The sequence below is a fragment of the Nerophis lumbriciformis genome, linkage group LG12 (genome assembly GCF_033978685.3).
Source record: "Nerophis lumbriciformis linkage group LG12, RoL_Nlum_v2.1, whole genome shotgun sequence".
NCBI lineage: Eukaryota > Metazoa > Chordata > Actinopteri > Syngnathiformes > Syngnathidae > Nerophis > Nerophis lumbriciformis.
The window spans coordinates 26,266,982-26,289,521 of record NC_084559.2 but is presented as its reverse complement, the minus strand read 5'-3'; the positions used below and the strand labels follow the sequence as shown (position 1 = coordinate 26,289,521).

Genomic DNA, 22,540 nt, shown 5'->3' with positions numbered 1-22,540 from the left:
AGTTCACGTAAATATGGTAATAAATAATAAAGAAGCAATGCATGGTTCAAAATAGTGTTCTGAAAATTCAACATATCAAAATTGACAGCACAAATTACTGTCATGTATGACGAGATTAAAAGGAAGTCAATCTGGAAACATGCATTGAGTCACATGTACTAATCACATCGAAAGGAGGTTTGTTTAATTAATTATTAACACGCCAGCCTTAATTGGAGTGGTTCTGTCCCTGAGTGCAAGTATTGAATGAGGAGAGCAGTACCTTTCCTTTGAGGATGCTACAGTGAAGGCTGTTGCTCTCCTGATCGTACATCAGACTGAACTCCAGAGAGCCCAGAGTGGCTGAAAGAGACCAAGAATAGTCAACACACCTCATTGTGTATTTTATGCTCCTGGTGTCACGGTTGTAATTGTGTGTCCTGTGCTTTATGCCTTTTATGTGTGCTAAATGTTTCGTGGCCCTCTGCTGCAGAGAGCCAATGGCCCTTCTGGGATCACATAAAGCTATTGCATTATTGATCGATTGATATGATAAGGGACCATACATAGACGGTGACCGTGCTGTTGAATAATTTACAATGCACATTAACATTTTGCTTGTGAATGCAAGCTTGACAAAAATGTCCTGGCCTCGTAGAAACTAATCACACATACTGAAAGGGGCTGTTAGCAACTTGCTCAAAGTAACATTTTTCAAACCAATGAATATAACGAGAACACCACCGGCAAGCTTTTTGCTCGTCGGCCCAAGGGAAAAGTCTGGCTCTGTCTTGAACACACCCATACACAAACATTTGCATCCATGTTGTTGTTATGTAAGAATATACATTCAATGATAGCTAATGTTGGGAGCTAAACTTTGCCAAGTCGCTATCACAAGCTGACAACAAACAACTAATGCATGTGCGTGCGTGTTACATGGGTCATAGTTTACGTGCTCAAAGCAACAACAATTCCAAAAGTCAGTCACGTAAAGGTTGCAAACGGCTCCTTTAAGTCTATCGAAATGGAACCTCATTTTTAGAATTAGTGACACACGCAACTATTTGAAAAAAGCTTAATTTTTCCATTACAATGTATATGAGAAAATTAGGGATGTGGCCGAATCGGCCGATTTCATTTAAAATGTATGTGATTTCCATTGCCGACTAATGCCTTTCAATGTCCATCAAAAATGTAAATTGCCTCTACTTGACACCATTTATTTTTAGCAGCCAGCAACTAATTATGTATCTCCATACACAGTGAGGAGCCACTTACCTAAGCTAATAATAATCACCTCCATTATGGCAAATAAAATTTATTTTTTTATTATTTTAAGTATCCTTAGTACTATTGTCACTGGAGGATGACGCTAAACATGTTACACACCGACAGCAAGCCAGGAGCAGGCATGTTAATTGCTAAGCTAATCGCTAAGCTAAGTGTAAATAACATCAAGACATAAGAGCTTAGTAACGTTTAAGAAGTGTATATGGAACCACAATACAGCAGAAAGTAAGCAGATATTGGTGGTAGCGTGGGTGTATATTGTAGCCTGGAAGAGTTAGTGCTGCATGGGATTCTGGGTATTTGTTCTGTTGTGTTTATGTTGTGCTACGGTGCGGATGTTCTCCCGAAATGTGTTTGTCATTCTTGTTTGGTGTGCGTTCACACTGTGGCGCATATTTGTAACAGTGTTAAAGTTGTTTATACGGCCACCCTCAGTGTGACCTATATGACTGTTGATCAAGTATGTCTTGCAGTCACTTATGTGTGTCTACAGAAGCCAAATACAACATGTGACTGGGCTGGCACGCTGTTTGTACAGGTTGTAGAGGGTGCTAAAGTCAGTGCCATCACGGCACGCCCTTAAAATTGTTGTTTGGGTGAAAATCGACAGAAATTCGGGAGAATGGTTGCCCTGAAATTCGGGAGTCTCCCGGAAAAACCGGGAGGGTTGGCAAGTACGACGCTGTCAAGCGGCATTCATATAAAACTCGCGGGCCCAACTAACATTCAATTTTCATATTAAGGTGCGGGCCGCAAAATAACTTCTCGCGGGCCGCAATTTGGCCCGCGGGCCGCGTGTCTGAGACCCCTGTTTTAGGGGGTGTTTGTTTATAAACTCAGGGAATAATTGCTTGGACACAGCAGGACTTTAAGAACAAAATCTCAAGTATTTAAATAAGTAGTAGATAGTTTTACTTTTGTTTAGTATTTGTGTGCTATTGACTTTGTTTTGCTGAAACAATTGTATGTAATAAAAGAAAATAAGGAACTAGTTAAAATAGTGTGTTGATATTGTTAAATATTCAATAGCACTAACCATAAATTAACTGAAAAATGTACAGTTAATACATGTGATCCGTTTTTGGATCGGCCGATCTCACACATGGATGATCAGTATCGGAATCGGTAGCATAAAAACCAGATCGGATGTCCTCTATGCCGCACAAAAAACCCATTAAAAAAATCATCCAAAAAGGGTCAACAATACTCCATTTAGATTTTGTGATTTGAACATTAACCAAGTATTAGTGATATTGTTATTATAGGCGCTTAGTGAACTATTTATAGCGGTGCCGTGATCACTAGTGTGTGTACTTATGTTTACATCATCTAGTGGTAAGCTTCCTCACTTCTCTGCTTGTGGAAGTTTATTCTAGATCGTAAATCATGCCTCTCACCTGGATAGTAGGAAAAAAAAGGATGTAATCCAACAAGTTGGTGCACTTTGACAGCCAATTTAGACACAAAAATGGCGAGAATGACATCAAGGCGCTTAGTTCTGTCCCCCTTCTCTTCGCAAGGATTATGAGTCATTCTTCATTTAAACGACAGTCGTCGGCATATTTTAGTTGAACCCTTTGAAGGCCTTTTGATCAAATGATGTCCCAGTTTTGAATTGGTATACGTTTGCATAACGTGACTTATTTCATTAATTTAAACCTGCGACATCATCTCATCAAAAGGCCTACAAAAGTGTAAAAAATGATTGATATTTTTGTTTGAAGTTTGAGAAATTGGAGAAGATGAAAGTTAAGAAAAATATGAATCCAAAATATTTTTCCCCCCTAAAGACTTTAATGTTCCGTTTAGCTTTGAAGATAATTAAAATTGAATGTCCCCAGAGGGTTAAAAAACAACAAAAAAACAGCTCATCTGGTGAAAAGGTGACCACATGATGAACTTACTGGCTTCATCAGAGTCATAGTCGTTGACGTCTTCTTCCTCCTCGGGCGGAGGAGGTTGATGTCGAGCGGGAGGAGCACTGTAGGCCGCCGGCTGCCTCCTCTCCTGTCCTACAGCAGGAGGCGCTCTCTGCTCTGAAGGGATTGCACCAGAAGAGTAAGCGCCTCCATCTCGTCCCATGGTGCCTACAAAACGTACAGATTTTGGCTCAAGTTGAGGACTGTAAATGAGGACGTGCTTTGGAACTGCGTCGAACTCACCCTGCGGAGCCACAGAGGGTGTGACACTAGGCTGCGGTCTGGTGCTTTGAACAGGTACCATCCTCTTCATCGCCACCGGGCTTGCCTGCCCAGCCTCTTCAGGGCCAGCACTGCCTGTGGTCATTCGCGCAGCCAAGGGCTTAGGGGCCACAGGTGGGTAACCCGCACGGCCCTTTGGCTCCGCTCCTAAAAATAAGCATAATACAATAATACACACTATTCATGAGAGAAACATGCATATTTACACTGCAGCGGAATATGTAATACTCCCCAGTCTCTCTGGGTACTTTTGATGTTGCAGCTTTTTTGTTCAAAGGCATTGACCTACATTCAGTGCAACAATCTGCAGCAGTCAACTACAGTACATACATACAACCACTCTATGGTCCATAGTGCTTGTTTGTTCATGCTTTCTTTTATCCGGAAGTCATGTGACAAAGGCGACAAAAGCCCAAGGGCACTGCAATTATGGGAGACAAAATGTCTGATGGTCGGGAATAAAAAAAAATAGGGAGGAGGTAAGAAAAGTACAGAAGAATATTATCTTTTAAAACATGAACATTTTTCTTTCCATTGAGAGAATCTTCTAAGCCAGGGAATCAGAGTACTGTTTGGAACTGAGTGACTGACAACAGTAATTTCAGTAATTAGAAGGGCTGACTACTCAATTAGGTGTCCAATTGTTGTCGAACACAGTCAATCACGTGGTCGCATTTTGGTGTTGTAGACACAGGCAAGATGAATTGAGGAAATTCATAATGAGTGACTGTGCACGTGGAATGGCCGCCAGATTGGTCTGATGTGGCAAACATTTCTTGGCACATTTCCTCTAAATCCCTAGTTAGAACTATACGCTACAGTAGAGGATTTTAGCATGATTGTGCATGTATGAGCCAGTCTGCCTCACAACAAGAGGTTATAGAAAAAAAAGGAAGTTACTCTGATTACAACTTTGGACTACAACCGAATACAATTTGTGGACTCGCGCAAGGCTCCTTGGGTAGGCCTCTACCATATATGGAGATATTTGCTGACGTAAGTAAAGCAAAGTATGTCACAATTGTCTCAAATTCCTAACGGCTTGTTTGGAGCACTTTTGGAAGAAGGCACGATTGTTCTATAAATATCTCCTGCATGGTTTGATTTAAAATTTTGGGGATTTATGAGGATCTCAAATGCAGGCGTAAACAGGTGAGAAAGGGTGGTTTTGCATAAAAGAGCCCCACAAAAAGCTGAGAGACAGCTTGTACCTCAAATTACTTGTAAGTTTAGGTACTCGTAAGCAGTGTTGGGACTACGCGTTAGTGTAACGCCGTTACTATCGGCGGTAACTAGTAATCTAACGCGTTATTTTTTTATATTCAGTAACTCCGTTACCGTTACTACATGATGCGTTACTGCGTTATTTTGCGTTATTTTTTATGTAGTATCGGCTAGAAACTGAGAAGATCTGAGTGTTGCAGCGCTGCTGAAGAGGCGACAAAAAAGAGGCGCGCCGCGCACTGTCTGTGTGTACGTGTGTGTGTGTGTGTGTGAGTGTGTGTGTGTGGGAGGGGGCGTGTCTGTGTCTACTATCAAGACGTCATGGCGAACCCCGAAGCCGAGTTTCTTAAAATGGAGATATTTTCAGTACGTTTCTTTTATCGACCACAAAGAAAAGAACATTTTAGTTGAATGTAAGTTTCAAATATGCTGAAACAGCGACAAAAACAACATGCTTCGACGAAGCTAGTAAAGAGACACACACTTCACCTCCAACAGCGGCTGGATTTTAATGAGGCACTGCACACTGAAGGTACACACACTCTGTCAATTCTCTTATATACTCTTTCATTTTAAACTTTTAGAGTGTTTGATTATCACATCACTCTAAATGTTTAGACTATAAAGTTCACAAACCTAAAGAGGAATACTAGTGGGCCAGGCTAATATTTCCTTTTCTCTAAACTAAGTGGGGAAATGTGTAGAGTGTTCTGGGCTTCAGACATGATTTTATTTCAGAATTCCTTGAGAAAACGCCTGGTTAGGCTTTATGTATGTAGTGTGTGCCTTTCTTGTTTTACAGCTATGTTGTTATTAGGCTGTTTGTTACTTATGTATGTTAAGTTGCAGCTATTTAAAATAGTTTTGTCAATTTGTTCTGGTCTGAAACAAATTGGCCCTTTAAAACATATCTTTGTCTTTGTGTGTGGTATGTAGAGCACATTGCTTAGCAGAGTTCAGTGATGCAAATGCATGTCAAGTTGATCAACAGATTGTATTATTCTCCAGTGCAATAACAGTACTAAAATGAAGGCTAAAAGGGCATTAAATGGGGCCTTAAAAAAAAAAAAAATATATATATATAAGTAACTAAATAGTTACTTTTCACAGTAACGCATTACTTTTTGGTTTAAGTAACTGAGTTAGTAACTGAGTTACTTTTGAAATAAAGTAACTAGTAACTGTAACTAGTTACTGGTTTTCAGTAACTAACCCAACACTGCTCGTAAGTTGAGGTACCACTGTACATTACTCTGATTGCCACCTATAATGTGAATCTCCCTTGTGGATAAAAAAAAAAGGTAGGGCAGTTCTAAAGACCAAACCCATACTAGCAAGGTGCACCGACTAGTGTGACCAGCGAGCGTCGTCAACAAAATATTAATTTCCAACATAGTTGATGTTGTTGAATATTGATTATTCTCATATGTGATTGGACATATATCAAATGTGCTATGGTTTGTGTCATTAGGGGTTTCTATGGACGAGTGACAGTGAAAAGATCAAGTGTCAAGGTTGTTTTCTCAAATATAATCAATAAAGGTCAAAAATGCAGATTCTGTGTAAATGGAAGCTGGTGCTTGTTAATTGTATACTTCAAGAATTTAGAGATTAGGTCTGTAGCAGAATTATAGAAGTAGAGATGTGTTGACTCGCAAAATCCAAACTGACAGAATTCAGTTGAAATCTGTCAAACTTATTTTACAACAATATGTCTTCCCATTTACTGACCTGAAATAAATAGCATGCTCAATAAGTATATAAGTACCCCCCAAAAAGATGACTGGTAATGATCTAAAAAGGTTAGAATCTCCGGCCTGCTGCACCCACCGGGTTGTTGAGCTGCTTCCTCCTTGGGTTCGAAAGCTTTTGGCCCTTTGAGCTCTGCTGCTTTCGGTTTGGATAACGGCATGGGCGCAGGAAGGAATTGTTTAGGGAATCCTTTAAAGAACCAGGCACCAGACCTCTTCCACACCTGAGAAAACAGAATTGTTAAACGTTTTCTTCATATAAAAAGGTCAGTTCTTTGGTTTGTTTCGCGGCTTAAAGCACTCACCTCTCGCTGTTCCCTGCAGATTTTGCACAACCACACAGCACGTGGCCTGCTGCCGCACTGAGTGCCACACTTAGTACACATGTTCTAGGTAAAGGGAAAACAAAATGTTTGATATTTCTAGCATTATTACAAATCCACAACATGGTGGTACAAATTGTGTTGGTACAAATAAAACAGCACTATTTTTGCTAAAGAAAAAAATTGTTTTTCGAGTTAGTCAACTTAAGTCCATTTTATTTCTATAATGCCTACTCAACGTTCCAATGTTTTTATATAATTAGATAATTGTCTGTTGAAGACATTATGCCAGTATAGTTTTTTGTCAGAAAATATTTAACACAATTTATTTCCTGGTGGACAATTTTCTCTAGTCCCAACTGATTCTTTCAATACTATTTATTTTGCTATTTTAAAAAGGAAGGCGAAACTTTCCTTTTCAAAAAATCTAAATAAATTATTGACAAAAACTGGGTGGGAATATCTGGTTAACTGGTTCAAGTCCTATCTCTGTACAGGACATATTTTGTTAAAATTGATAACTGTGTCTCTGACCAAATGGCTATGACTTGTTGAGTGCCTCAGGGCTCGATTTTGGGACCCCTATTGTTCAACTTGTACAGGCTGCCACTAGGCCAGCTAATATGTAGCTACAATGTGTCCTATCACAACTATGCAGATGACACTTACATCTATCTATGTGTCACTGACGGCAGGTGAATGTTGATTGACCTTGTCGCTGCCTCAAACAGATCGATGTGTGGATACAAAAACAATTTTCTACAGCTAAATTCGGACAAAACTGAAATCATTGTCTTTGGCCCAAAGAAACTAGCATTAGTCACCTTGAGATACTCTGACTGAAACCTAATAATCAGGTAAGAGATCTAGGGGTAGTAATGGACACAGACTTGAACTTTAAGAGCCACATTAAGTCAATAACATCAGCAGCTTTTTACCACCTAAAAACATTGCCAAAAGCAGAGAAATAATGTCTAAATTAGACTTAGAAAGAATAATCCATGTATTTGTCCCTAGCAGGTTAGACTACTGTAATGGCCTTCTGTAATGGGCTCTCTAAACAAGCTGTAAAGCAGCTGCAGTACATCCAGAATGCTGCTGCTCGAGTCCTGACTAGAACCAGGATATACGACCATATTAGTCCAGTGCTTAGGTAACTACTCTGGCTTCCTGCTTCCTTTAAAACAACTCTGCTTGTGTACAAGTCTTTTCATGGTCTTGTGCCAAAGTACATCTCTGACATGTTAGAACCATATGAACCATCTCAAGCTTGGAGAACCTCAGGGAGTGGTCTCCTGCTGGTGCCCAGAGTCAGGAAAACACGTTTCAGTTTTATGTTCCTAAAATGTGGCATAGTCTTCCTAAAGATATGAGACATGCGTCAACTTTGGCAATGGTCAAGTCAAGCCTGAAAAGACTTCTATTTAATAGTGCATATGACAATTGAAAGTATTTTATGTACAGTATTTGATTGATTTGAATTATTTATGATGGCTTTTATGACAATTGTATTTTTTGATTTTAATTTGAATTATTTTTCCTTCTTATAATTTTCTGTAAAGCACTTTGAATTGCTTTGTGTACAAATTGTGCTCTATAAATAAAATCGCCAATATCAAAGTGTCAAACTATAAGGTTCATGCATTTTGTCGTGTACTTCCCTTTGCGGGGATTGGAGACTAGCTACGCCGTGACGTCACATTGAGGTGGACGTATTTATTTAGACATTAAGTCAACCTCTCAGTCAGAGGAGGAGGAGCTACTCCCCCTCTGCCTCAGGCCATGAGAAAACACAAAAGGGGTGATAAAGTATTATTTTCATCTATTCTTGGCATGTGCATTATTAAACAACGTGTGACATGCAGTGACATAAATGCTGCTAAAAGCAGCTTTTTTTTAATGCAGCATCCCAATTGATCAGCAAATGTGCAGGTTTACCTAATGTTGTGATCGGGTGAATTTGTATAATATTTATGAATTTTATTCTTGGCCGTATCTGGGAAGAAAAAAGCTATGACGACTTAAACATAGATTTAAAGTGTACATTTTCAAAAGATTAATTATGAGGTTATGGGTGGGGCGTGGTTTCATTTGCAATCTCGGAACGCTTCCAGAATCGAATATCTTGCAGACAGACCCAAAAACAGGTTACAAATGTAACTGTGGAGCAAAATTTACAAAATATTTGCACCAAAACATATCAAATAAACATTATCTAGACCACAAGGAAGTGTTTTAAATGTAAATTAAAATCATCATAGGTTCCTTTTCAGCGTTTACCTTTTTGCAGTCCTCACACACCACTGAGCTGACTCCAGGTGTGCCCAGCTGCTCCCCGCAAAGCACACAGCGGGAGAGTCCATCCCCACACACAGTCTTCTTCATGTCATCCAAGCGGTTTATTAAGCGCCTACAGAAGCACACGGTGAGATCTATTCATCCATACACCGGTTTGTTGGACATTAAAGCTTGGTCTCACCCAATCCTCTCCTGCTCCATGACCTCCATTTTCTCAGCTCGGGCGATCACATTGTTTATAATTTCTTTTTCTTCATCTGTCAGCTCTGGAGCAGCGGAGCCAGGACCAGTGCTTGGCTGCATGGTCCAGTTGCCCCTGTCAGCCAAACAGTAGTTAATATAGTCATGGGTTTAATTGGAATCACACATTGGACACACCGATTGAACATACAGGATATACAGTCTAAAAAATTAAAAGGTACGAGACAATAGCATTTCTCTCTGTATTGAGGTACATTTTTCAGAATGTTCTCTCAAAAGTACAATATTGGTCTTTAAGAGGCCAGAAGCATTTCGTAATACTACCAAAATTTGTACCATTTTAACTCAAAGGTACGTGCTGTATTAAAAATGTGTTTAGCTCATAGACAATACCTATTGTTAGTAGTATTTCAAATAGAGCATACCAATAGTACACTGCAAACACTGTAGATTATACTGTAAAAATTTGGGAGCCAAGTTGCCAAAAGGTTACTGTAAAAATAATTTCCATTTACACTAATGCACGGTTAAAAATGGCAGCTCAGTTGCCAGAAATTTTCAATAAAAATAACAGTGGTGCCATTTTTCCATTTACAGTAATGCACGGTAAAAACACTGTTCTTACGGAAGAAACTGACAGCTCAATTTCCAGTATTTTCCATAACAATAACAGTGGTATCCTTTCTCCATTTACAGTAATGCATTGTAAAAACTAAATATGTAAATTTTACAGAAAAAACTGGCAGCTCAGTCGCCAGAATTTTTCCATAAAAATAACAGTGGTACCTTTTTCCCCATTTATAATAATGCACTGTATAAACAATGACTGTAGATTTTACAGTAAAAAAAAGTAATCTTAGTCAATGTCGTACCGCTTTTCCATTTACAGTAATGCACTGTAAAAACAGTCGTAGATTACACAGTAAAAAAAAAAACCTGTCAGCTTAGTCGCCAGAATTTTACCTTAAAAATAAAAGTGGTACCTTTTTTTCCCCATTTACAGTAAAAACGACTGTAGATTTCAAAGTAAAAAAAAGTGGTAACATGGTCAAAGTTAAAGTACCAATGATTGTCACACACACAATAGGTGTGGTGAAATGTGTCCTCTGCATTTGACCCATCCCCTTGTTCACCCCCTGGGAGGTGAGGGGAGCAGTGGGCAGCAGTGGGCAGCAGTGGGCAGCAGTGGGCAGCAGCGGTGGCCGCGCCCGGGAATCATTTTGGTGATTTAACCCCCAATTCCAACCCTTGACGCGGAGTGCCAAGCAGGGAGATAATGGGTCCCATTTTTATAGTCTTTGGTATGACTCGGCCGCGGTTTGAACTCACAACCTACCGATCTCAGGGCGGACACTCTAACCACTAGGCCACTGAGTAGGTCCGTAAAAGCAAGTGTGGTACCGGTTTTCAATTGACAGTAATGCACAGTAACAACGACAGTAGAAAAAATTGGCAATTTTCATGTACATTCTGGGTGTCTCATTCAGTAAAAAATTTTTAAATTCCATTCCGTTTTTTCAGGCGGTGTGTCATAACGTTTTAAGCATTCAATCAGACATTATTACAGACAGTATTAGTGTTTCTAAAAATAGGTATACTGGCCCCCAGACACTTTTTTTTTTCTAAATTTGGCCCCCCGAGTCAAAATAATTGCCCAGGCCTGATATAGGGAAATGTTTAGCCATTATTAATATTAATAATGATAATACATTTTTATATTAATACCATCTTTGATTATTGCTATAATCTCTATTCCATTAACTTTTGCCAACCATTTTTAACATGATCTTGCATTATTGTCCATTTTATCCTTCTAGATTTGAGTTAGTTGTGTATTGAGCTTTAACTCTCTTCAAATATAGATGGATAGATAGTACTTTATTGATTCCTTCAGGAGAGTTCCCTCAGGATAATTAAAATTCTAGCATCAGTGTACAGAATTGAGATAACATTTAAAAAGTAAAAGTAAACAATGGGGTTGTAAATGGAAATAAAATAGAAAATATTATAATAAGAATAAAAATAAAAAGCAACAATAAGAATAACATAACAGTGAAAATAAGACTATAACAAGAGAAACTAGGCAGTAGTGACTATATGGCTTCAAGCAAACGTTTAAATCATCCTGACACTATCAGAATCAGAATCAGAAATACCTTATTAATCCCCGAGCGGAAATTAAGATATCGATCAGCTATTTCAGAGGTTCCTGCTATGTGAAGCACTTTAGGATGCATAGGTTTATAACTATCGCACTGTAACTGGTACAACTTAAAAAGGCACACATATGGACCTGGACTGAAGGGTACAGAAAAAGATACACAACCAGCGACAAGCATTGTACAATTTTTTTTTTTTGAGAATGTACTAATGTTGATGGTGTACACTGTACAGTACAGTAAATATACACATATTCATCTACAAAGTGCGTTCACGCTATGAACACAACGCTCCCTCCTCTACAGTCGGGGAGCAGATAAACACAGTGCAGAGGGAGCGATGAGACAGATAGTGTAGGAGTGTATCTACTTACTGCTCTTTATCACTGTGTCACAGATCAAACATCAGAGGGATGCAGGTGGAAACAAAAGATTAGTCTTTTCCAACTGTGCAACCGAACGACAACACGACGTGCTGATTATCGTGCTCACCTAGCGTGCATGGTTCCCTGCCTGTCGTTGGACACCCAGCGATCTGAGCTGCTGCTCATCACCGTCTCAGTCATGGCACCACTAACACATTCTGTAAAACAAATGAAAACCAGATTAGATTTGTTTCATAAAAAGGTAAGACTGTTATCCACTTCCTTCTGCTTAATTGGCGGGAATTAATAGTGAGGGTTCTGACAAGTACAGTCAAGAGTCATTAGGAGAATGATTAGTTCTAATTTAAATTTAGCCGTTTGTTTCTGTATCTGATGCTTATGCAGCACTAACTTAACTGCCACGCCGGTTTGCTCAGTCATCACAGAGGACATTTGGTCCAAATGGGCCTGAACAGTGCTGAGCTTTAATTGGCAGCCTACCCGATGCATTTCATTACTGGAAAGATATAGTGGGGGATATGTCAAAGGTGCATAAATGATGACCTCATGTTCATTGCCATCATGACAGATGTAAATCAATGATTCAGCTTATAATCACTTTTCCATTCATTTGCTTGCTTTATGCAAAGTCACAGGCCTGGAATAGCGATCAAATATCTACTGAGACCAGGGCTATTCATCTAAATTGTTGTGCGGGCAGGACTTCTCCCTTCACTAGTTCATTAGTTCCATTTTGTATATTCCAGAGAACCAGCATCCTCTACAGAACCAGCATCCTCTACAGTAGACATTTGATTTTGGTCTATTTAGTTTGTCAGAGTTACAGGCTGCTAGTCAAAAATTATCTTTATAACAGCACTGTTTAAGAATCTACATCAAAAATGTTTTTACAACTAAACTTGCGGACCAACAGTTGAATAGCCCAAATGATAAAAAAGAGAGGACCTAAAATGGAACCTTGAGTAACACCACTAGTACAACTAAAGAAGTTGAACAAATGACTACAGACTGCATCTGAAGTAAACAAGGTACAGCAACACCTCACTTACATATAAGCTACATGCACTCCATATTTCTACTGCTCGCTAATGCTACCATATCTGAGTTATTGTTTAGAAATGGGGAAATGAATATAAAAGTACACTTCATTCACTAATGGTGTTACAAAAAAGATAAGTTAGAATAATACTTCATGCTGGATATACAAACACTTGATTTATTGAATTAAAAATGTTGAAATTCAACAACTTGGTGCATTTGCAAACAGTTAAAATGATGCACAAAGCAAACTATAACCTGCTACCAAAGAATGTACAACAATTCTTGTCAACTAAAAAGGAGAAATATAACCTTGGAGGAAAAAGCTAATTTAAAACAGTTGTATGCACGTATAACACTTAAGACCTTTAGCATATCCGTGTATGGAATTAAATTATGGAATGGATTAAGCAAGGAAATCAAACAAAGTACTAATATGATTCAGTTTAAGAAACTGTTCAAACTATAAGTGTTCGCACAAAGAAGAAGAATTATGATAAACATCTTGAATTAAGAAAAAAAAAAATTATCTCATTCGTCTCCTAGACAAACCATAAATTACTTAACTACTAAATTATGACAACTTTAACTATTGTGTATATGTTTAAATGTATAATATTTATTTATGTATTTAATATTTGTTTACTTATTTGTTGTATAAAAATGTATTTACTCATTCATTTATTCATTGTTCTGTTACAATAGAGAACAAATGGGAGAAAACTGCTATGTTTCTAAAAGGTGTAGGATTAAATAAACTGCTTCTGCTTCTTCCTACTCCTTTCCAGACATGCTGTAATGAAGCAACCGGAAATATGTGATTGTAATTGCATTGTATGCATGTTCGAAATAAACTGAGACAGACTGACTGACATAAATCACATTAGGAAAAACGTTTGTTACTGTCGAAAAGGAGAGGACTCAAAAGGGGTGACTTGAGGAACGCCTTGCTTAGTTATGTAAATCACAAGTTTGTTATCAAGGGTAAAATTAAATGCAAGGATCTGCCAATGGGTTTATCTTGGTCCAAGTTACTCTAAACTACAAGAGCACCTTATGTGTTTTTAGGAGTTTGCTTCAAAAATGTTTGTCTCCCAAGTTTTGAAATAAACTCGGGGGCTGGTATGGTGCAGCCAGTTTTAAAAGCCCTGCACTAGACCAACTGCTACAGTACATGAGCACACTTCCAGGATTCATATTTAAAGCCCAATCAACCAACCTCACCCCATTCATCAATGTATTGATCGGATACATTGGCGCATTAAAGCATGACTAATGCACCAAGGATCAGTACTGGCCCCAATGTTATTTAACATTTACATTAGTGACCTGCCATGCATAACATCTCTGCAGAACAGATATGCCGACGACCTCGCTCTTCTTCACACTGACAGATGCTCTTCGAAAGTATAAAATGTGCTTCCGGCAGACATAGCACTGGTAGCAGCCTATCTCAAGACCTGGAGACGAGCTGAACATGGCACATCTGCGATCCCTTCCAAGCTTTCTAATTTGTGCCCATTGGGTTGAGTCTTTTCTTGCCCTGATGTTGGATCAGAGCCAAGGATGTCGTTGTGGTTTGTGCAGCCCTTTGAGGCAATACGTCCACCCTTCACACTGGCGCTCTGGCCCTAGTCTCTAGTGCAGCAGAATATGCCACTCGAGCAGGGTGCCGAAGTGTACACACTAAAAAGCTAGACACATCACTCTACAACACATTGAGAATCATCAGTGACTGCCTACGACCCACCCAAACTGATTTCCTGCCAGTGTTAGCCGGCATTACACCTGCGACTCTTGGCACAGAAGACCACTCACACGGAGACTGGTGAGCAAGGCCTTGCTGGATGTGAACCATCCCCTACGCAACCTTGTTCAGAACTCTCAACTGGACCGCAAACGCCTGCCTTCTCACCGCCCTTTCTACCGTCATGCAGCAGCTCTTCGCGGCTCCAATATCAACATCCTTAACAGATGGAGAACTGGGTGGCAGGAGACCCTACGACCCACTCAATTTACAGTATGCCCTAACACATTGTTGCCACCAGAGGAAAACATGCCTCGCAGAGAATGGATAACTCTAAAACGATTAGGAACTGGAGTTGGCCATTTCAACTGACATGTACCGCTGGGTGCTGAGCCAATTTAGCAGCCTGCATATGTGGCCACACTGAGCAGACTGCACACCACATACTCTCTGAGTGCCCCACCCTACGCCCACCTGAGGACACACTCCTTGACCTGCTCAACCCCAACCCTGACACAGTGAGCTCGCTGCAACGCCTGAACCAAACTGCATACAGTAGCTGCCTCATACGCAAAAAGAAGGAGAAGCATGACTAAATACATCCAACACAAACGCAAATCAAAACTAAATATCTTATACACAAAATTTTACTGTACTACAATAATATGATTTTTTTCTGGGTGTAATAGGAAGAAACAGATATATTTTTAAATTAATGTGAAATATTTGGCTTCGATATATGCTTGTTTTACATAACAGATACAAAGCAGCATTCATTATTTTAGCACCTCTTAGGAAAACTGTGAGGAATTTGTTTGCAGTTTGCTAATCACCATGCATCATAGAAACAGACGGTGCAATGTAACACTGGTAACACAAAAGGATGTGAGCTTTTGAAATTGCACAGTGAGGATTTAACCATTTTGGATGACAAAAAAATATATATTTTTTGCACATGCTTTTATGTTCATTATTATAGTGTTTATTTTGACTAATACATCTAATTTGAGGGAACAGTTTGGGGAAGGTCCTTTCCGACAAGACTGTGGCCCAATGCACAGAGCAAGGTACATGAAGAACTTGTGTGGAAGAACTTCAGAGCCCTGACCTCAACCAATGTTCATAAATGGACATCACTGTTGTATGGTGATGTATTACTGCCTATGGGAATTCATGAATTCATGCACTCCCTTTATCTGCGCATGCGTATGAGTCAAAGTAATGCGGAAATGTAACTGCGCATTGAAGGAATCTTACAGCGCAATCATCATACTAAATATCGCTATATTTTTTTATATTTTGTAATTTAATATTCATGTTTCACACATAACTAAAACTGTCTAATGTACAAATTATTAGGTCATGGTTTTATGTGAAGATGTTGAAAATCAAGTACTGCAAGGTATGCTGGGAGCACTTTCGGTTTCCCTGCATAAAAAAACATAACCTCATAATTCATACATTTGATATTTTGATGTGTGAAAAGTGTATATTATTAAATGACAAAAAAATGTGTTGGTGCAACATTTTATTTACATGTGAGTGCCTTCAATGTGCAATTGCATTTCCACATTCTGTTTATTCAGATGCAGGGGGGTGCATGAATTCCAAATCTCGGCAGAACATCGGTTATCTTAAAACGCTGTGGAGTAGAGTTTGTAGCATTTTCTTGAAAATGGCAGCTAAAAAGTAGCGTGCCGAAAAAATGAATGTCGCGACTTGCGATTTATGATTCTGAAACTTCCCAAAATTGATAATCAATTTTAAAAAAAAACATTTCACATTTTTTGTTGAAGCAAGCCCCAGGTTTGACGTGCTGCTAACGTTAGCAAGCTGACTTTAGATGTGGTTAATGTTTTTGCATTAAAGAGAAAGAAACAGTCAGCTATGGCTGCAGCGATCGATTATTTTAGTAATTGAGTAATCTATTGATTAATTTTTTCGATTAATCGAGTAACCAAATAAAACACTTTCTCGCCTTAATGCGTCTTTTAAGGAAAATAGTTAATAAACAAAGATTTATTACCTTTAGTCTCTTTTTATAAATGCACATAACATTAAAGGGGAACATTATCACAATTTCAGAAGGGTTAAAACCATTAAAAATCAGTTCCCAGTGGCTTATTTTATTTTTCTAAGTTTTTTTCAAAATTTTACCCATCACGCAATATCCCTAAAAAAAGCTTCAAAGTGCCTGATTTTAACCATCGTTATATACACCCGTCCATTTTCCTGTGACGACACATAGTGATGCCAACACAAACAAACATGGCGCATAGAACAGCAAGCTATAGCGACATTAGCTCGGATTCAGACTCGGATTTCAGCGGCTTAAGCGATTCAACCGATTACGCATGTATTGAAATGGATGGTTGTAGTGTGGAGGCAGGTAGCGAAAACGAAATTGAAGAAGAAACTGAAGCTATTGAGCCATATCGGTTTGAACCGTATGCAAGCGAAACCGACGAAAACGACACGACAGCCAGCGACACGGGAGAAAGCGAGGACGAATTCGGCGATCGCCTTCTAACCAACGATTGGTATGTGTTTGTTTGGCATTAAAGGAAACTAACAACTATGAACTAGGTTTACAGCATATGAAATACAGTTGGCAACAACATGCACTTTGAGAGTGCAGACAGCCCAATTTTCATCAATTAATATATTCTGTAGACATACCCTCATCCGCTCTCTTTTCCTGAAAGCTGATCTGTCCAGTTTTGGAGTTTATGTCAGCAGGCCAGGGAAGCTAGGGTCGATATTCTTCTCTTGATCATCTTCGGTGGCATAAGGGACGGTGTGAGCCAAGACATCCAGGGGGTTTAGCTCGCTCGTCTGCGGGAACAAACTGCCGCCATTGCTTGCCGTGCTACCGAGGTCCTTTGTCCCTGAATTGCTCACACACTCCGGCAGATTCAATGGGGGTCTGGCGGCAGATTTCTTTGACTTTATCGTTGGAAATGCATCTGCTTTGAGTGTCGCAGGATATCCACACATTCTTGCCATCTCGGTCGTAGCATAGCTTTCGTCGGTAAAGTGTGCGGAACAAACGTCCAATTTCTTGCCACTTTCGCATCTTTGGGCCACTGGTGCAACTTGAATCCGTCCCTGTTCGTGTTGTTACACCCTCCGACAACACACCGACGAGGCATGATGTCTCCAAGGTACGGAAAACAGTCGAAAAAACGGAAAATAACAGAGCTGATTTGACTCGGTGTTTGAGAAAATCAATCAATCAATCAATCAATGTTTATTTATATAGCCCTAAATCACAAGTGTCTCAAAGGGCTGCACAAGCCACAACGACATCCTCGGTACAAAGCCCACATAAGGGCAAGGAAAAACTCACCCCAGTGGGACGTCGATGTGAATGACTATGAGAAACCTTGGAGAGGACCGCATATGTGGGTAACCCCCCCCGAATGCAATGAATGTCAAGTGGGTCTGACATAATAATGTGAGAGTCTAGTCCATAGTGGATCCAACATAAACGAAAATGGGGGATTGCTTCCCGATGTGACGTCACAACGTGACGTCATCGCTACGAGAGCGAATAATAGAAAGGCGTTTAATTCGCCAAAATTCACCCATTTAGAGTTCGGAAATCGGGTCTCGTAATATGGCCGCTGATGAGGTGCAAACTCAATACGAAGACAAGATGGCAGGCAGAAACTCGAGAGGCACTTTATTTGAACTCACTCTTGTCTTACTGACACAACACAACCTACGTCGAGAGCTCAAAGACCAACCACACAGTGACTGCCTTCACAATAAAAGTGCTGCACTCTACATCCTCTCTGCCTGCACTAAAAACAAATGTGCGTCTCAGTGAAAAAGCTACCAAGTTAATTAATTTCAATTGAATATTCTAGCTTGCCTGCTGAAAAAGTGTGTGCACCCCTAGTCTAGTTTATACAGGAATGCTGTTAATCCTGGAATTGGCACCCTTTATTCGAGAATGAGAATCAGTTTGCATCGATAATTAATTCTGAATCGAATCATCACACCAAAAATCTGAATGGAATTACAGGTTCTTGTAAGATTGACATTCCTACTAGAAAGTGTTTTTTCATATGCAAAAAATGTGTCCCTAAACTGGAGTAAGGCAGCGATGGAAGTATTTTTGGTTTTAAGGGGGGCTAACGACCCACCTCACTATCACGGTTTCTCTGCTATTGTCAAGGCACAATATTAATACAATTATATCAAATTTGTCTTTATAGTTTTAGTTGGCGTGGACGGTGGAAGAGGCTGTGGAATTCGAGCATGTCGAACGAGAGGAGATATATGCAGATTTACACTTTGCACAGCTTGAGGTTTATTCAGTATTTTATCAAAATAAACAGTCTTTATACCTCATTGGGATCATGTGAAAAGCCTCTAAAACAAGCAGAATAGTGCCACTTTATAATCCTCTTGATTGCTGTCTGTACTTCTCCTTCATCCAAATTAGGCCTTTCCTTGTTATGATGTCTACATGAAAAAAAATCTCGATCATTCCTTTTATGTGTCTGTTCATGGGCAAGGGGTGTGGTATTGTCATTCCAACTGGGTAGATAATTTGTAGCCTAGAAATGACTCACCGCTGCTAAAGAGTCCAAGAATAGTTGATGATGATCAATTACGAACATAAAGGAACCAAAAAAAAGACAAGAACACAATTTAGTGATAAGGATGACACATGACACTGGTGATAGTAAATCAACTGTTTGAATTCCCCACGAAAGCCTTTGGGCAAGTGTCAGGTGCAGTATGTCCTGGGGGTAGGTAGCATTATATTGAGAGACACTGCAGGCTGCAGCGACAGAGAGCCTCAGAAGCATTGTGTCGAGGACTGTGCTGGTGCATGACGGCGAGAGTGCAGTCACTGTATAGCAGTAAAAGGAATGAACAGTGAAAATGTTCAAAAGAAAAATCAATAGCTTTCCCCTGTCAACAGCTTCTCTAATGCAATCATTCCAGGGCAGTAAGATCACACCCTCTTTCACTCTGCTGCTCACTGGATGGAACACCAGAGCTCATAATCTGTCAATGCCCTACCTGTGGGACTGTGAGAATAACAGCAAACTTGCTGTATTGTCAAGAAGAGTAGAAAGGGTGTGGGCTTTTCCTATTTGATGCTACTGCAGCATCCAGCCACAAGTTAGTTACCCATCACCAGGGAGCAGCTGTCTTGTTCTGCAGCTGATGGTAAAAAACCCTACAATGGAATGAAGATCTTGACAAAATGACCAATTCACCGAGCGATTGCGAGGTCGCGATAGCGCCAATTAATGTGATAATTTCTCATCGTCTCTTATTTACCAACAAAAATTCCCGCTCAACAGTTAAATGCTCCAAACATACATATAATCACGTTTAATGAAACATATTAACATTGTTGCCCTACGGGAAACTGGGTAACACATGACACACTGACAAAGCTTAACCTATTGTTACTATAACCATCTACAAGGTTAATATAGTTGGCTTCTCTTTCTTCACCTCCATTTATCTGCTTTGTTTTGTACTTCAAGTTATCATTACATATATGTATTGTTGCATTTGAACAATTGTATTGTTGATAATAGAGGTAACTATTGTTATTATTCATTATCAATAGTGCTATTTCTATTGGTATTTGTATTGCTCCATTTGTAATGTAATAATGCTAATTGTCATTTCTGTATTATTTATTTCACTAACTGCTTCTTTGCTATCACTTTTACCATCATATTTGTACATATCCTATTTGCTGATGTTGTTCTATTGTTGTTGTTGTTGTTATTGTTGTTTGCTGTTGTCTCTCTGTCTTATCCCCCTCTTGTCCCCCACAATTTCCCCCTCTGTCTTCCTTTTTTTCCTCTTTCTATCCCCTCCAGCTCCGGGCCGGCTGCACCAAATAATAATATAAATCTATTTAATAAAGTCAAATACAAATAAGGCAACAAGAGAAGTATCCCACACTTTTCTTTTCTAAAGTAAATTTGTACAGCCGATATGGGCATCTACATCAACAATATGATTTGCCTGAGTAGCTGGACAGGACAAAAAAAAAAAAAAAGAAGAAGATTAGAATGAGTGTGGGCTTTTTATGTTTGATGCTACTGCAGCATCCAGCCACAAGTTGGTTACCCATCACCAGGGAGCAGCTGTATGATGGTTCAAACTCTACAATGGAATGAAGATCTTGACAAAACGACCAATTCACCGAGCGTTTGCGAGGTCACTATAGAGCCAATTAGTGTGATAATTTCTCATCCTCTCCTATATACCAACAAACATTCTCACTCAACAGTTAAATGCTCCAAACATGCAAAATATGTTGGAACATAAATTCATGTTTAAGATGGACAAAAACTTTTTAAGTCTAAAACATACACAGATCATTTCTGCAACTTGTGGACGATAGCGCAGACAGCCGATAAAAGGAAAGGCTTTGGTGGTGTTTATTTCAGTAATAGTACTGTATTTTTCGGAGTATAAGTCGCTCCGGAGTATAAGTCGCACCGGCCGAAAATGCATAATTAAGAAGGGAAAAAACATATATAAGTCGCACTGGAGTATACGTCGCATTTTTTGGGGAAATTTATTTGATAAAACCCAACACCAAGAATAGACATTTGAAAGGCAATTTAAAATAAATAAAGAATAGTGAACAACAGGCTGAATAAGTGTACGTTATATGAGGCATAAATAACCAACCGAGAACGTGCCTGGTATGTTAACGTAACATATTATGGTAAGAGTCATTCAAATAACTAACATATAGAACATGCTATACGTTTACCAAACAATCTGTCACTCCTAATCGCTAAATCCCATGAAATCTTATACGTCTAGTCTCTTACGTGAATGAGCTGAATAATATTATTTGATATTTTACGCTAATGTGTTAATAATTTCACACATAAGTCGCTCCTGAGTATAAGTCTAACCCCCGGCCAAACTATAAAAAAAACGGCGACTTATAGTCTGAAAAATACGGTAATAAATTATTGCAATTATTCATAATTAATTAATATTGTACCGTGATTTGATTATGGGATTTTGTGCCATTTAGTGTCTTCTAATAAGTTTGTGTGGTGTAAAAAGAGTAAAACAATACAGTTTTTGTTTTGCCATGTTTGTGAAATCATGTGCTTCCTGAGGTTAAGGTTACAAGTAACACTTAAAATATTGATAACAAATTCCTAAATTCACAAGTTGAATCATTTTTACTGAAAAAAAGAGGTCTCAAAATATCACAAATTTTGCTGCAACTTATTGAAAAAGCTGCCGCGATGTCTGGCATTTTAGCCCACAATATAGAAAAGGAAATAGGGGGATACATATGTGTGTAACAACAGGAAATATCATGTGAGAGCACCATGATACTCTTCAAATGTATGGTCAGATATCAAGTTACGCAAGCAGCAGCAGTTCTTCTGTATAAAATGTTATGTGGAGGAAGAAAGAACTCGTTTAGAAAGTGGTCTGTGGGTCAGAGAGGATTGTCAATACATATCCGCATCTGTAGCCCCCAGCCCACCATGTGCACAAAGCATCGGTTAGCCATTTTCAGTAAGACAGCCGTGCACTCTCCTTAGTTAGTCCAAGGGAATGCTTTAAATCAGCCACTAGCAGAGAGTGATGTGACTTTGAATAGCAGGTGTATGACTCATTACTGCAGACCCACTGAAGTAAAAGCGTCAGGTCGAGCAAACGTTCTTAAAAGATGTTGCCGTTCATCTGTGCTATGAATGCAGGCAAGGTGACAAGGCATGCAGAACAATTATGGAGTGATGATGGATGGATCCTAATAGATCAGGAGTGTCAAACTCATTTTAGATCAGAGCCCACATGGAGAAAAATCTACTCCCATGTGGGCCGGACTGAAATCCCTGAACGATAACTTAAAAATAAATACAACTTCAGATTGTTTTCTGTGTTTATAAATAGAACAAGCACATTCTGACAAT

General features: G+C 39.2%; 1 protein-coding gene across 4 annotated transcripts in view; it reads right to left on the bottom strand.

The window, feature by feature from the left end:
- LOC133623168 (rabphilin-3A-like) overlaps nucleotides 1-22,540 on the bottom strand; it is a 55,841-nt gene that overhangs the window by 11,591 nt on the left and 21,710 nt on the right. For 2 of the 4 annotated variants that reach the window (XM_061986214.2, XM_061986215.2), the window contains exons 2-10: nucleotides 11,922-12,012; nucleotides 11,804-11,815; nucleotides 9,251-9,385; nucleotides 9,052-9,181; nucleotides 6,754-6,837; nucleotides 6,528-6,672; nucleotides 3,435-3,620; nucleotides 3,177-3,359; nucleotides 263-342 (exon numbers count right to left, since the gene is read on the bottom strand). In XM_061986214.2, coding sequence (XP_061842198.1) covers nucleotides 263-342; nucleotides 3,177-3,359; nucleotides 3,435-3,620; nucleotides 6,528-6,672; nucleotides 6,754-6,837; nucleotides 9,052-9,181; nucleotides 9,251-9,385; nucleotides 11,804-11,815; nucleotides 11,922-11,995 — 1,029 coding nt within the window. In that variant the 5' untranslated portion in view covers nucleotides 11,996-12,012. The remainder of the gene's footprint in view (nucleotides 1-262; nucleotides 343-3,176; nucleotides 3,360-3,434; nucleotides 3,621-6,527; nucleotides 6,673-6,753; nucleotides 6,838-9,051; nucleotides 9,182-9,250; nucleotides 9,386-11,803; nucleotides 11,816-11,921; nucleotides 12,013-22,540) is intronic. The other 2 variants (XM_061986216.1, XM_061986218.1) reach the window with 1 other exon arrangement.